At 49.4% G+C, this 15,383-nt stretch overlaps 7 protein-coding genes across 7 annotated transcripts; 4 read left to right on the forward strand and 3 right to left on the reverse strand.

The window, feature by feature from the left end:
• Positions 1 to 230: 230 nt before the first annotated feature.
• On the reverse strand, positions 231 to 648 carry N7529_008445 (Tim10/DDP family zinc finger protein; the record flags this gene model as incomplete). The annotated part of the gene is made up of 2 exons (XM_057243972.1): positions 231 to 417; positions 551 to 648. The coding sequence occupies 2 exons, from the start codon at positions 646 to 648 to the stop codon at positions 231 to 233; spliced, it is 285 nt and encodes a 94-aa protein (XP_057095510.1).
• Positions 649 to 1,114: 466 nt separating this feature from the next.
• Positions 1,115 to 2,864, forward strand: N7529_008446 (uncharacterized protein; the record flags this gene model as incomplete). Its single annotated transcript, XM_057243973.1, has 4 exons — positions 1,115 to 1,367; positions 1,418 to 1,582; positions 1,632 to 2,057; positions 2,110 to 2,864. Coding segments are annotated over 4 exons (1,599 nt in total), but the record flags the coding sequence as incomplete, so codon positions are not given.
• Positions 2,865 to 3,234: 370 nt separating this feature from the next.
• Positions 3,235 to 4,418, forward strand: N7529_008447 (uncharacterized protein; the record flags this gene model as incomplete). The annotated part of the gene is made up of 3 exons (XM_057243974.1): positions 3,235 to 3,298; positions 3,351 to 3,503; positions 3,583 to 4,418. The coding sequence occupies 3 exons, from the start codon at positions 3,235 to 3,237 to the stop codon at positions 4,416 to 4,418; spliced, it is 1,053 nt and encodes a 350-aa protein (XP_057095512.1).
• An 838-nt stretch (positions 4,419 to 5,256) lies between these two features.
• Positions 5,257 to 6,229, forward strand: N7529_008448 (acetate uptake transporter family protein; the record flags this gene model as incomplete). The annotated part of the gene is made up of 3 exons (XM_057243975.1): positions 5,257 to 5,603; positions 5,652 to 5,826; positions 5,909 to 6,229. 3 exons carry the CDS (start codon positions 5,257 to 5,259, stop codon positions 6,227 to 6,229), a joined length of 843 nt encoding a protein of 280 aa, XP_057095513.1.
• Positions 6,230 to 6,672: 443 nt separating this feature from the next.
• N7529_008449 (uncharacterized protein) lies at positions 6,673 to 9,012 on the reverse strand (the record flags this gene model as incomplete). The annotated part of the gene is made up of 4 exons (XM_057243976.1): positions 6,673 to 8,261; positions 8,312 to 8,519; positions 8,573 to 8,729; positions 8,885 to 9,012. The coding sequence occupies 4 exons, from the start codon at positions 9,010 to 9,012 to the stop codon at positions 6,673 to 6,675; spliced, it is 2,082 nt and encodes a 693-aa protein (XP_057095514.1).
• A 467-nt stretch (positions 9,013 to 9,479) lies between these two features.
• pxa1 (putative peroxisomal ABC transporter (PXA1)) lies at positions 9,480 to 11,948 on the reverse strand (the record flags this gene model as incomplete). Its single annotated transcript, XM_057243977.1, has 1 exon — positions 9,480 to 11,948. One exon carries the CDS (start codon positions 11,946 to 11,948, stop codon positions 9,480 to 9,482), a length of 2,469 nt encoding a protein of 822 aa, XP_057095515.1.
• Positions 11,949 to 13,461: 1,513 nt separating this feature from the next.
• Positions 13,462 to 15,372, forward strand: psrA (putative general stress response phosphoprotein phosphatase Psr1/2; the record flags this gene model as incomplete). The annotated part of the gene is made up of 4 exons (XM_057243978.1): positions 13,462 to 14,724; positions 14,798 to 14,947; positions 15,007 to 15,105; positions 15,160 to 15,372. 4 exons carry the CDS (start codon positions 13,462 to 13,464, stop codon positions 15,370 to 15,372), a joined length of 1,725 nt encoding a protein of 574 aa, XP_057095516.1.
• Positions 15,373 to 15,383: the final 11 nt, after the last annotated feature.

Raw genomic sequence — 15,383 nt, forward strand, 5'->3', positions numbered from 1 at the left:
TATGAAAGTTCCTTTTTCATTCTCCTGTTTTTCCTTATCCACCATATTGTACATATTCAGATAGATTGGCGATTCTCGCCCCCATCCGCGATGGTATAAATGGTATAATCCTGAACCATCAAAAGATCTAAATCCCAGTAGGCCGAACCAGTCATATAGCCGTACACTGGAACATAAGATCCAAATCGAGCTCCCAGCGTCGCTGAAGCTCCAATAATCATTCAACACTTTTACATGCTCATGCCCATACCGCCACCCTGCTTGTTGGCGGCTTCACCCTGCATCTTCTCGCTGACCTTGATGTTGACATCAAAGAACTTGGACACACAGCGGTCGAGGCAGACGGACTCGCCCTTGTTGAGTTCGCCTTCGCGGTAGTCGGCGGGCACGCACTTCTTGGTGCAGGACTCGGTCAAGCTATTGCGACGGGGCAAGTTAGAACATCGATCCAGAACAATAAAATTTTGAAAATCTTTGATTTGAAAGATGAAGTCTTTCCGCATCTCTTGATTCGCAGCAATCTGGTACTCCGCAGAGCTTCGACACTTACCGGTTGAACATGTCTGAGATCATCTCAACTTCTGTCTCGGCAGCAGCAATCTTCTCTGCCGAGGACATCTTGGGGGCACCGCCAAAGAGGAAAGACATAATGGATGTGTGGATGGAAGTGAAAAGGTGGTGATGAATAGATAGTATATCCGTTGGACTCGAATCTCCGTCAAGTTCAAAGACGGGAGGTCGGAGAAGCTTGGGCCACCTGGAAAAACTCGGAGCCGTCGCTTTTTCTTTTCTTCGTTTCTTCTTCTTCTTCTTCACTTCTCTTCTTCTCTTCTCAACGATGTAAATTCAAATGTGAATTTGATATGTATTCAATTCGTCCTAGACGGGCTTTGTTCAACGGCTTAGGCCTTTACAGGTAAGAATTGCTTTTTTGGATTCCTTTCTCAACCTCTTCTTCATCCTTTACATGATGAGATATCCCCGCATTAGAACCGCTACAGTGACTGTCCTTCGGGACAATGAACTTACTGGATATAACCTGAAAAGCTTATTGCTTATTGCTTCGTTTCTGGATCAATTGTTTTTCGAACATTGCTAATCCGAAATCTTCAGTTCAGGACTACAACCTGCTACACGTGTTCAAACACCATTCACGCGACTAACCACGCAGCCAATTCGAAAGAGTAGCTCCGCCGCGTCGCCAAAGAAGGCCCTGCAAGAGCGGGTGGGGCAGATCAAAGATGTCTGCCCAAACCCATACCCTCGCCTAGCAGTGGACAAACGCACGGTGAGCTGCGCCGAGTTCCGCTCTCGTTACAGCGAGCTCGCCGACAATGATTCAGTAGAAGACACAGTCGTCGTCTCTGGTAGGTTTTGATATCTGGCCTTCCAAATGCCCATGTACTTAGATTAGTAGGAAGGATTCGTACCTATAGACTCGCGGGAAACAAATTGATCTTCTTCGATATTGTGCAAGACGGCCATAAACTCCAGGTGATGTGCAACAAGCGTCGTTTGGAAAGTGTCTCCCCCGAGGAGTTCAAGAAATTCTATCGTGTTCTGCGTCGCGGCGACGCTTTCTGTATGTCTCCCGGCTAGACTTTGACCATCGCCCGCTAAATGATGTACAGCTGTAACTGGTAGACCGCACCGCACCGGACGAGGCGAGCTCACTATTGACGTGAGTGAGCTACCACAGCTGCTGTCGCCATGTCTGCATGATGTCCCTATTCACGACACCACGCACGAGACCTCTCCCTACCCTCGCCATGTTCAATTCCTGTCCAACCCTGCCACCGCAGATATTATCCGAGCCCGCTCGGCGCTCACGCAGTATCTGCGGCAGTTCTTCGTGGATAGGTCCTTTATGGAGGTCAGCACGCCCATCATTGGGTCTGTGGCAGGCGGTGCAATCGCTCGTCCGTTCCATACCACCGCTACTGAGTTCTCGGACCGTCAGTTATCGCTGAGAATTGCCCCAGAGCTATGGCTCAAACGGCTAGTCGTCGGTGGATTCGACAAGGTCTTTGAGATTGGACCATCCTTCCGCAATGAAGGTACGCGCACATAGACCGAGACTTGGACTTCACAAAACTGACTGTCAACCAGGCCTGGACAAAACCCATAACCCGGAGTTCACCACGTGTGAATTTTATTTAGCATATGCCAACCTGGAGGACCTAATGAGCATGACCGAAGATCTCCTCTCCGGCATGGCAGCCCACATCCGCGGCTTAAACGCGGGAACCCTCAACCCCACGACCGCAAACTTTGCAGCGCCATTCCGCCGTATCGATTTCATAACGGGCATTGAAGAGGGCACAGGTCGCAAATTGCCAGACCTCGAATCCCCCGAAGCCCTCGAGCAGGTGCAATCCATCTTCACCGACCTCTCCCTCCCTCTCCCCAAGAACCCAACCCTCCCCCGCCTCCTAGACGAGCTGTGCGGCATCTACGTCGAACCTCAATGCATAGACCCGACCTTCATCATCAACCCGCCCGAGTGCCTCTCCCCGCTCTCGAAATCCTTCATCCACCCCACCACCAAGCAGCGTGTCGCCGCACGCGGCGAGCTCTTCATAGAAGGCAAGGAAGTGATAAACACATACGAAGAGGAGAACTCGCCTTTTGAACAGCGCCGCAAATTCGAGGACCAGCTGCGCTTTGGCAAGGATGCCGGTGAGCCTGGTGACATCGATGAGAGCTACCTCGAAGCATTGGAGTGGGGCTTGCCTTCTACTGGTGGATGGGGCTGTGGTATTGATCGTCTCTGTATGTTGTTCACGGGTGCTAAGCGCATTGGGGATGTTTTGCCGTTCGGTAATCTGAGGGCCGTGACCAGACGGCCTGGTTCTAGCGAGTGATCCTGTCTGATCTTGTACAATATTGTAAAGGAAGGGCCTGTGAATTTCCTTTTGGGGTTAATTTTGCCAATTCAGGCTTGGAGTCCTATCATATACAGTCTAATCTATCCTCTGTGCCTCCTGATCCTACCTAGGTGCCATCCTTCACAATGCCGGAGATCAAGATTCTAGGTGTAAATTGTGTAATATATGAGAAAACACGTAATTCTGGACTACTATTGGACGTGCAATATGTATACCCCTGCATCGAGTTACATCCAGTTAAGTTATCGTGTATAGATGTGTTCGTAGTAGACTAGTTATAGATAGCGCCGCCGCTAAGCGATGCCGTTGATAAAGTCGAAGCGGGGAAATTTTGATTCCTACAATCATGGAGACCAATACACCCACCGTGGCTCAGGCCGTTACTGTGAGTCTGAAGGAACTTGTTGATGGTGAGTGATCAGAAGGGAAAAGAAACTGGAACTATATCCTAAGCTATAGCAGGAACGGTGTCTTTTGATACACTAACCGAAGCGTTCGGCCCGGCCTCTCTGGGCATTATTGTCGTGAAAGACCTGCCCCCAACATTCACTGAATTACGCTCAAAGGTTCTTTCAAATGCATCGTATCTAGCGGCACTACCAGATGCGGAGTTGGGTATGTGAATGTCCAAATGAGCTCTGTCTTCAACCGCAAATAGCAAAGTCAAAAAACTCCAGACTAATATCCTCCGCAGAATCCCTCACTAGCCCAGAATCAAAATACCTAGTCGGCTGGTCTTGTGGCAAAGAAACTTTGAAATCAGGCCACTTCGACACGCTCAAGGGCTCCTACTATGTGAATTGCGCCTTCTATCAGGACCCATCATTAGACAGCGCTCCAGCCGATGGGTTCCCAGATTTGCCCCAGTATACCGCGCCCAACATCTGGCCTTCCGAGGAAAAATTGCCCGAATTCAGGGGTAGCGTGGAGTCGCTCTGTGGTTTGATCATTGATACCGCCGCCTTGGTCGCCAAGGCCTGTGATCGATACGCCGAGGCCAACATCACTGACTACAAACCTGGATATCTGCACCATGTTGTCACAACCAGCTTGACAACCAAGGCAAGACTATTGCATTATTTCCCAGGCTCTGAGGAGCAGACGGAGGCCAGCGACGACGACTGGTGCGCTACGCACGTCGACCATGGCTGTTTGACGGGCTTGACATCGGCCATGTTCCTTGACGAAGCTGCTTCCCCTCCTATCGATTCAACTAGCGTTCTCCCCGAGCTTCCCCGTTCCCCCGACCCTTCGGCCGGTCTGTATATTCGATCGCGCACAGATGAGATTGTCAAAGTCAATATTCCCAAAGATTGTCTTGCTTTCCAGACCGGCGAGGCATTGCAGCTTATCACGCGTGGCAAGTTCATGGCCGTGCCACATTTTGTGAAGGGGGCCAAGGCTAGTCCTGGAGAGAAGATTGCGAGGAATACCCTTGCCGTGTTTACGCAGCCGAATCTGTCGGAGGAGGTTCAGCCTGGATTGAGTTTTGCGGAGTTTGCGAGGGGCGTTGTGCAGAAGAATTATTGAGGTTTACTTTTTACTTTGAAATATCAGCTCACTTCTTCCGAGGTCGGAGTAAAGTTGAATGCTTGTCCAAAGCCAGAATCCAAGAGGCGAAAGATTGCCACTGTACAATCACCAATATGCAATCCACCACATTAAGATAATCCAATATTCCAGGGGTGAGAAGAAACAAAGTGACGCACTTCCAAACTCAATATGAATTCGGCATTAACATTCGGCAAGTTACTAGTGTTTAAGTTTCATCCAATGAAACATCATTCGGTATGCGTCTCTCTGCCGAAATTTTGATTCGAACCCACAAAATTGCACATTAGCCCTATCATAGGTAGATCCAGTCACCTCAACCTGGGGATCTCCGCATTTACCCCGAGTTTTTAGACTCAAGATGAGATCTGTACGACGATCATCGCCCGAAGCATCAATTCTTGCACTATGATCGTCTAATGTGCGTATACGGACGGAAGGAGTTCCCCATCGTCCCACCACCTATGGAGTTTATCAATTTTTGAGTTACACAGACATTCCACTCCTTGAAATATTGGACAGCCAAGTCGATTCCAGTCATGTCTCGTTTTTGGGTCCCCCGCATCATTCATGGGTCCTTCGCCAGCCCAGTCTGCCCCGCGGACACGAGGAACTACATTCCGCACATGGAAGCGGCCGCAGCGTCTTCAATTGTACGAAGTATATAAAGGAGATACATTCTACAATTGATTCTGTTTCTGTCCAGCGTTGTTCGGACTTGCTGCTCTTCCTGGCCATAGTCATCGCCTCGATACTCTTACCTCTCTCCTATATTTCCTACATTATACCTCTTCTATAACTGCCACAAACTTCGACAATGTCTTACGAAAACGAAGGAATCAGTGTCAAAGACACAAACAACACTACCTCTTCAAACTCCACCTCTGATGGATATGTCGCTGGTCACTTCGGTCCCCTCGCCCACGTCAACACCGCCTCAAGCCGCTACCCTGCCTTCGGCGGTGATCTCCAGCCAGGTCTATATCGCCTGCCCAAGGACCGCAAAATCGCCAATCCTGCCCCGTTAGGTCTCTGCGCCTTTGCGCTGACGACCTTCGTTCTGGGATGTATCAACATGAATGTCCGCGGCGTGACCGAGCCCAACATGATTGTTGGGCCTGCGTTGGCTTATGGTGGCTTGGTGCAGCTTTGCGCTGGCATGTGGTATGTTGCGAGACATCTTTTGAATATGCGTTGTGCTAATGATTCCAGGGAAATGGCTGTGGGTAATACCTTCGGTGCCACTGTGCTTTCGTCCTATGGCGGATTCTGGATTTCGCTCGCTATCACTTTCATTCCTGGCGGATTCAATATTATGGGTGCTTTGGAGAAAGCGGACAACGGGGAACCGACTATGTTTTACAATTCTTTCGCGCTGTATCTATTCGTATGTGATGATTTTATCCAGGGCTGCTTTGAGCCTACATAAGTGGAAGAAGACAGAAAGCTGACTATATCTCTCTATACAGGGCTGGTTCATCTTCACCACGCTGGTCACGTTGCTCACCCTCAAATCGACCGTGGCGTTCTTCTCCCTCTTCTTCTTCGTCGATATAGCCCTCCTCCTACTCGCTCTCGGATACATTCTTCAAGCGGACGGAATGCCCAATGAAAAGTTGCTCAAGGCCGGCGGACTCTTTGCTCTTCTTGGAGCTTTCTTAGCTTGGTATAATGCCTTTGCAGGGATTGCTGATAGCAGCAATAGCTTCTTCTTGCCTCCTGTTGTGCACTTCCCTTGGTCTGAGAAGAAGCGCTCTGCTAGAAGGGAGGCTGATGAGGGTGAGGCTTGAGTCTGGATTATTGGCCGTGAGTGTGGCTATGATCTATGTTGAGTTTTTGTATCGAGCCATACAATGACCTATGTGAAATGAAGATAGTTATGAATATATTCAATTTTGAAAGATTTCCTATGCTCTAGTTTACATGAGTTAGCTGTGAATTTATGTCTTGAATACTCTTCGGCCATGTTTGGGATCGAGATCCTCTCTGTTTGGGAACTCGGATCCCTGGTGCCTTTTCATAGCCCTACTTTGTCCACAGCAGAATTCTACAAGGCAAGAGATAGATATTTCCGTGCTTCTTTGATTATTTAATTCTGCATTGTTAACCTCACATAATATTGCATACAGAGGATGAAAACAAACATCCGCCATAACGCCCATGGGTATCGTCGATATGCCGCTAAAAGAGTAAAAAAAGCCAAAGGTACATCTCAACCAAAAAAAAAGGGAAACTATCTGAACTCAAGATCTTCGCTGTCACTTTTGATCGCTCGCTCGATCACAAGCCCAGTAATTTCACCAGCAACATTCTCATCCGTCAAGTCACTGTTATCCTTTTCACTTTCGGAATCATCATCATCAGGCGCACTCCCAATAGCAGAGCTAACCATCTTACTCATAGGCGCAACTCCCGCAAACACAGTCTTAAGCCGAGACTTAGCTCCCGACTTGTTCTTGGCACCAAAGGGCCGACCAGCAGAGGAGGGTATACCAGCCTTGCGTCGGACACCATGGTTTGTTTCTCCGCGCGAGACTTTCAGGATCGCCTGCCACTTGGCATCGGTTTCCCGCTGCGAGGCTGTGGGGCCGCACTCGACCCCGTTGATCTGGGTCAACCCCAACGTTTCAACGCGGTAGTCGCCCCAGAACCAAGTTTTGCCGGGTGAGATGCGTGCATCCACTTGCTGAGAGTAATTGCGGCCTTCCATGACGCTGTATAGATCGTAACCGAGGACATGTGTGCCGATCATAAGCTGGGCCGCGAGAGGCTCATAACAGCGACCGATTACCTGCTGTGGACCGATGTTGCAGGTTTGACCCTTTGCCATACGATACCACGGGCCGTAATCGCTCATGCCAGCCTGTCGGAAGGTCGCACTGGCTTCCTCCTTGCTGATTGGGATTCGATCGGTTTCTTTAAAAGGGCCGCCGTAAACTTCGCGGTCAGCATTATTAGTGAAGATCTTGCCGGAGATCAAAGCCGTGTAGTGGGATGCGAGTTGCTCGTCTTTTGGGTCTTCAGTGCAGCCAGTCATGTTGAAGCTGATCTTTTCGATGACCATCACATCAGTCACTTTGGGTTCTCCAGCTTTTTCCTGGCTGTGCTGGTAGTCGTGCGGCCGGAGACGGATCGTGTCACGCACGGCGAGAAGCTCGGCGCCGACAAAGATACCCTTGCAGTCAATTTGGACATCAGGCCATCTGCCCTTTGCGTGAAATTTGTGGACCAGGCTCCAGGAGGACATGACAGTCAAGGCATTTTCGATAGACGGGTGGATGTTGTCCCGTTCTTGACGATCGAGGAAGAGTTGCCAGGTGTTCAGAGGCTTAATGTTGCGCAGGGGAACGTAGGAGTATTGCCTGGAGTAAGATTTGTCGCTGCCAAGGGGATCCGGCAAAGTCTCCACGCGGAATCTAGAGTAACTTAGCCCGCGTGGACTTTTCGGTTCTTCGATGATGTCGGCCATATTGATTTGGTCGTTGGTAGGCGTCTCGGTAATCACGCCAGCACGCCAATCAGGCACGCCGTGCCATTCGTTGTCCTTGCCGTAAATTTCGATTAGACCGGTATCGGGGTTGCGCATAAGAGATCCGTCTTCGAGGCCCGACCAAATCCAGAGAACAAGCTCGCCACGGCGAGGGACGTAAGCAGGATCTTCCACCAGTTTCAAGAAGTATTGAGAAAGAGATTCGTTAGTGAGGACCCAGTCAATATTGTTGCGGTGCTGAAGATCTTCATCAACTGTGCCACGCTCTTTCAACTTCATGACCAACATTCGCCAGTAGTCAGGATCTTCTGCATCACCAGGGTCATTGGAAGCTCATCGAATGTCAGTAAGCGATCAATTATAGATAGACAGGCATAGTCACTGAGTTGAATTGTAGATGTAGTTGCCCTGGCAGGCCTGCCTGATTTTGGACCAGGTTTCGCTCCAGGTTTCGCTCCAGGCATCGCTGAGCAAAGTCTGCACTTGCAATCATCTAGCTTTCCTTGAACCATGCAGATAAAATGTTCCAAGAATGTGTTTTGCGACGGGAAATACCTGCCGCTCGGATGGCCAAAGAGGGCAGGGTTGCGCTTCATATAGGTTAGTCGGAAATCAAGATGGCAAGATGAGCTTGAAAACTCACGATGTGGGGATTTTTTCTGTTGGGTTTATCAAATAGACAGTAGCCCTCAGGCAGTTTGTCAAGTGTGTTATCGGCACCTTCAACGTAGAGTGTGAGTTCGAAGATCAAAGAGCCAGAATCAGCATGAACAAGATATGGATAACGAAAAAGAGTATAACTTTAAAACAGCAAACTAATGTGACATTTGACATTCAAAAACATAGTGAGCAATGGGTTGAAAGTCCATAGCAAATGAAGAGGGAAGCATGCATATCTCATCTCAGCTTACCATCTTCGAGAGAACCCATATGTTGGAGCCAATTGCAAGCTAACAATCGTCGCCAATTGGTGTCATCACGTTCAGCATATGGTTCTCCGGGCCATGTGTTTGAATCTCCGTCACTGGGATAGCTATCCATGGGGATAATGTTGACATTGGAGTCATCATCGCTTGAATACATCTTTGTTTGTCTCTTTTGTCTTCCCCACCTGGGAAGCCCAGGAAGATCAGAGGGTAAAGGGGTTGGGAGACGGAAACAATATTTTGCGCAAAGGTGTGAAAGAATGGAGCGCAGGTGTCCGCGGAGTTGTATGAGTGCAGAAGGCAATAAAAGAGAAAGTTTGTTGACAGGATGAACTATGGAGCCGGTGGTTTTCTCTGGCAATGAGGGCTTATCGATAAGAAAGTGGCAGTATTGTAGGGCGGTGACGCGTGACACTTTGCTGTTCTATTCGAGGCTGTTCAGAGATGCTTTCTTGGGTGGTGATATTTCGATCAAACCGTTAGAACAACGCAAATAGTGCGGTATTTAACACTTGTCAAACCATGGAAATCGAAAGTGTTTATAATAAAGACGTATTCTCGAATTATCGCTAATAGTATCAAAGGTACGAGACACCAGGAGGTAGTCTATGCTGCTGTATACATTCAATTCGCAGTTCCTGCAGGTTCTTCAACAAGTTCCTCGGAGCCAGAATGTGTCTCTTCCTGATAAGGTGGCGGTGCAATCTCAGCGCCATTAGCCCAAACCTTCTGGAGTTCAGTATCAATCTCCTCACGACGCTGCTTCCACTCATCAACCTTATCCAACCGCTTGCGCAATTCCTGCAATTCCTTCTCGACGCCCAACTTCTCCTTCTCAGTACCGATCCTCTCAAACTCCCAGGCCTCACCCTCGGCACCAAGACCAAGAGTTAAATTGAAAGTATGATACTTCTTCAAAGACGCCCGCGTCGATATCGTAATGAGAGTGATCCCGCGCTCTTTGGCATTATCATACAGCAAACCCTCAACGTCTGAGGAAACAGCCGACGTACCCTCATCCATGAATGCATACCGCGGTTCATGGTAGAACAGTCGGGCCATGCCCATACGCTGCTTCTCTCCACCGCTAAGAACATCTTTCCACTCCTTACGAGCGTCCCAGCCGCCCTCACGCTGTGGCAAGTATCCAAGATGCGCATCGTCGAGGATTTTCTGCAGTGCTGCATCTGACTCACCGGCTTCGCGCATGTCCACCTCCGTGTGTGGGTAGATTACTTGGTCACGCAGAGTGCCGACGCTAAGATACGGCCGCTGCGGGAGGAACATGATGCCGTCGAGGCCAAAGCCTCGGGGTCGGCTGACAAGCCCGCGATAGACGGGCCAGAGCCCGGCAACGATGCGCGGAATCGCAGACTTTCCTACGCCGTTTGGACCAGAGATGAGAAGGTGGTCGCCCGAGTGGACGATGAATGAAAGCGACTCGATGAGCTCGTCGCCTCCCATTGGGTAGAGAGACGGCGCAACGATGGGGACCTGCTCCAAGCGGACCCCGTCGAAGCCATTATGAGTGGTGCCCTGGGAATCAGCAAGAGAGTATAGTTCTGGATGGGCGCCTCTTGGAGTGTAGTAGGCATCCGCGTGGACACGATGTAGGGTGGCAATGAGGCCGTAGACGCGAGAGGTGTAGCCTGCGAGTTCTGAAATGTCCTTGATACTGTACATCATGCGGCCTCCGGCATCGGCCAAAGAAAGCATGAGGCGCTTGTTCGTGATGAACTCCTTCATGCGGCCACGCTCGCGACCCATCCCTTCGGGGGCATCGGCCAGTTCCAATTTACCCCCAGAACCACCCCACGCTGGGAGGAAAATGGGCAACGAAGTGACCAAGTAGCCAAATGCGGACCAAGAGTACTTCAAGATCATGTCTTCCAGCATGTTGTAGCGGATCTTGAGACTGTAGATCCCTTCCATCCATCGCTGCAGGTCCTTAAAGCTCCGGACTAGGAAAACTCGCTCGATATCAGCTCCACCGTAGAAGGAGATTTCCTCGGCATTGGCTAGAAGTCGAGAGTGTAGGCCGCGGAAATCTCCCTCTTTCTTTCCTTCGACGGCCTTGAGTTTTCCAAACGGCGGTGACAGCTTCCGGAGCACCACCGCCGTGCTGAAGTACCCGGCTAGAATGCCGCTCAGAGCGAGAGGGCCGAGCGAGCGGTAAAGTTGATAGTTAAATACGAAAAGATCAACCAACGGCTTTCCCATTGAGGAGTACAGCGAAGCGGCCGCTGTACAGAAAAGTGTAAGGTCCTGCGTGATGAACTGGTCGGGCCCTTGGCCGATTCCACCGTCTAAGTTCATCAATTTATAATAGTTGTTATTGTCGGTTAGGTACAAGTCGTGGATGTACCTTGTCAGTCGAGTTCGGAAAGCGATGGACACCTTTGATTGAAGGAATTTGATCATCGCGTTTGTGTATGAAGCAAGGGTTCCAATTCCACACCACTTGAGGATGCCCCAGAGGAACGCTTTCCCTTTGCCGGCGACAAGATCCCTCACAATCTCACCATCAAGGCGCGCAATCAACAGTGAAAGGTATGTTCGCAACAAGAGAAAAAGGCCATGGCTCATCAGTAACCCAGTCTCCTTGCTTCCCCATCGCGGGACCATGATACTGCCCAAGCTCAGAAACTGATGTAGAAATGCCAGGTTCAGACCTGGTTTAGTAGTGGGCGGAGGAATCTGGTTTGTCGAGCCGTCATCTTTGCTGCGAGCCGAGGCCGGGGGATTGAGGAACAATCGTCGATGGGCGTCGAAGGTCGTGGGTTTTGTGGGATGAATCAAGACTTTAGAGGTCAAAGAGTCCTTGTATGGCACATAAATGGTCCGAGATCCGTCTTTACCCCGGATACCAGAGTTCCGGCGCAAAAGACGGCGACCCTGGGCTCGCTCCTTGGCCCTCCCTCGGAACCATCTGTAGCCTCCATACCCGGAAGTGATGATGGAGAAAAGAAGTGCTACTGTTGCAACCAATCGTGCCGTTTTGGAAGTGTGGCGTAGTTTCGAGCGTACGAGATCAGAATAATGGCGATACAGAGCCAAGAGAGGATCCTCTCGAAGTGTTGACTGGACGGCCATCTTTCAAATGGCCTGGAACCGACTGAAGGTCCCTAGACTCGGAGGATCATATTATTGCCAATTGTGTTTCAGACTGTAGATACATGATAGGAAGAATTCGTGGAAGTGAAGTTGAGATTATGTTGCATCATTGGCATGTGAACCTCGGGATATGCGGAGAACCTCACGTGGGGAAAGGCTGACTGTACTTTCTCCAGCCTTTGTAGAAATTTTGTACAGGGTACCATACTGTATAAGATGGTAACCATATTTTGCATGGTATTCGGTACTTTTGTATCTGCAAATAGTACTCCATACCATAACTTCAAATGTTCAAATGTTGTTAGTAATAGAACTAGGTAATAAGTATAATATGGTAGTCGAAACTCAGATGTTCACCCATACTATATTGAGAGTCTACCTATGTACATATCCTCTTGAAAACTTCGCTATATGTATTATTTTATCATTGTTTTCCCCTTTTATGTTTCAATCTTATTTGGGGTCTTCTCGGCCCCCTCTTAATGATATATAATGGCTGGATCTACAACACAACGGGTTTATAAGACTACATATGTATGATCTACTAATATGTTCTCCGTAGACATCTGGGGTAGTATTCATCATATACTACATAATGGGTTCCGTGTCCAATGAGACATTCCAACCCAGACACTTGATTGAGGGGATTCGACCAAGAGGCCATAGCTCCCTCATATCAAAGGACATAACAAAAAAAAGGGGGCCATCATAATAATAATAGTGAAAGAGCACATAATACCCACATCAGATCCCCCCACAGGCCTTGATCGGGATCTTCTAACGAAATTACTTTCTAGTCTTGTTTTGGTCCAGACCTCACGGGAGGATAATATTGTACAAAATTGTAGAAGAGAGACCCCTTTTAGATTCAATTAATCCTATTTTCACCCTAAGTCCACATACAATACGGAGTAGATTGACCAAACATAAGAGAGAGATCAGCCGACTACAGGGGAAAAGAAAAGGAAGGGTACAGATATGCAGTAAAATAAAATAAGGAAAACGTGATAGTCCAGCATGTAATATCCTGTAGCCGCTGAGGGCTTGTCATAGTGTGAAAAAAAAAGCAAAAAGAAAAACACACGAAGAAGTCCTGTGCCTTGTTTAGCGTCGAACGGTCGAAAATGGGAATTAAATCCCAACTTCGACTCTCGCCCCATTTCCCCCACGTGACTATCCCCGACTCCTCTCCATCTCCTCTTTGAGATTCCTTCTATAAGGAGTATTATAATCAACTCGAGTTGTTTGATTTATTTTTTGCTTGGTCCTGCGAAACGTGCGTTTAATAGCGCTGTTGGATCAACTCCGGGGGTCAAAGGCGGTAGGTACATACGAAAGAGAGCTTAGGCGCTTGCTTATCCAGGAGGTAGTTAACATCCTTTAGCCGCGCTCTCTACCAGTTCAGACATTGACTCGGCCATTCAGACCTGAGATCTGCCTTGCTTCTCTTTTTTTATATGATCACTTGTCATATCTGATATTGCAGCCCTCCATGAGTGGAGAGAGCACGGGGCGAGATCTTGCTCCGGAGTCCACAGACAAAGCAATGAGTACCTCCGGTCTTCCGGGCTCAACCAGTAAGTCCCTGTGCCTGACACCGTACATACCCAGCTGGGTAAATGAAGTCGCTGATGTGGTTTCGTTCATAGATGAGTCGCCCGAACAGGGTCGGGGAACCGATGCGACCGAGATCCAGGATGCATCCGCCGTCGCACCTTCGGACCCGGTGCCGTCTTCCGCTGAACCAGCGAAGACCGCACCGGATGCTGCCGAGGCGGCGCAAGCTCCAAAGAAACGTGGCCTGTTGAAAAGCATCCGATCGCGCCGATCCTTGAACAACAACAAACAATCGGCCTCCGAGGCCAACGAGGCGCAGGATCGAAGGGGTTCGAATGTGAGTAGTGTTCTGCGGAAGCGGGGCCACAGCAGGGCTAGTAGTGGACGGTCGCGCCAGACTCAGAATGGAGCGAATGCGGAGAGCAAAGAAACGGAGTCCACGCCCGAGTCCAGTCCTTCAAAGCCTCAGAAGACGGGACCCTCCAAACTTCTGGCTTTCTTGAGCTGTTGCTCCTCATCGGACATTGATAATGATGACGCCGCTCTTCCTGCGAAGAAAACCACCGTGCGACCCGATGCTTCGAACCGACTGCCCACCCCAGACAAGGCCGAGGCTCACACCGGTGAATCCAGCACTGCGGAGTCGAGAGAGCCATATTTGGATGAGAAGGCAAACTCAACTGTGAGTGCTGATCAAGCGGGCGAAGAACATCGCGATGTCCAGGCGATTGCAGGGGGTACGCATGAGGGACCTTCCACAGGTGTTGTTCAGCCAGAAGCTTCTGGTCAAAAGGACCAAAAAGAGGAGATTTCGGCCCCCTCCGAAGCAGAAAAAGCGAATGGATCAGTGCATGACCTGAAGGCGAACGAGCCTATTCACGACGGGCATGTTCAACCTGACACGGCGAATGAAGTCGCGGCACCGACATCAACCGAGCCAACATCTACTGCGCCCACCAAATCTTTCAATACCGACGGCAACGAAGATGTCGCCAATCACCAAGAAGAAGCTTCGCCGCCCCCTCAATCTGTGGCATTGCCCCCTCCGCCGCCGCCTACTGCTCCTATCGTGCCTTCTGTTCGAGGATATCCCGAAAATATCCCCAACCCATTGCTACCAGCGGTTCCAGCCCACCTGAGTGGTCGAAAATGTTTAGTTCTGGATTTGGATGAAACACTCGTCCACAGTAGCTTCAAGGTATGCAAATCCAAGTCTCAACGTACACGACAATGGCGTGTCATTGTAACACTATGCTCACCCTATTGTATAGGTTTTGGAACGTGCCGACTTTACCATTCCGGTAGAGATCGAAGGACAGTATCACAATATCTATGTGATCAAGCGTCCTGGTGTGGACGCTTTCATGAAACGTGTCGGTGAACTTTATGAAGTAGTGGTTTTCACTGCTTCAGTTTCAAAGGTCAGTGTACTGGACTGTTGCCTAATTGGGCAAAGAACACAGACTGACTTGAATTATAGTATGGTGATCCTCTTCTGGATCAATTGGATATCCACAACGTTGTTCACCACCGTCTATTCCGAGAGAGTTGTTACAACCACCAGGGGAATTATGTCAAGGCAAGTTTCTTAAAACCGTTATATAGAACCTGAATCCAGCTAACGACCACTCAGGATCTTTCACAAGTCGGTCGAGATTTGAAAGAAACGATTATCATCGACAACTCCCCCACTTCTTATATCTTCCACCCTGAGCACGCGATTCCCATCAGTAGCTGGTTCTCTGACGCTCACGATAACGAGTTGCTCGATCTGATCCCTGTTCTCGAGGATCTTGCAGGTACACAGGTCCAAGATGTCAGCATGGTCCTGGATGTCAGCCTGTAAATGCCTCGACC

The sequence above is a fragment of the Penicillium soppii genome (genome assembly GCF_028829465.1).
Source record: "Penicillium soppii strain IBT 18220 chromosome Unknown utg000006l, whole genome shotgun sequence".
Taxonomy (NCBI): domain Eukaryota; kingdom Fungi; phylum Ascomycota; class Eurotiomycetes; order Eurotiales; family Aspergillaceae; genus Penicillium; species Penicillium soppii.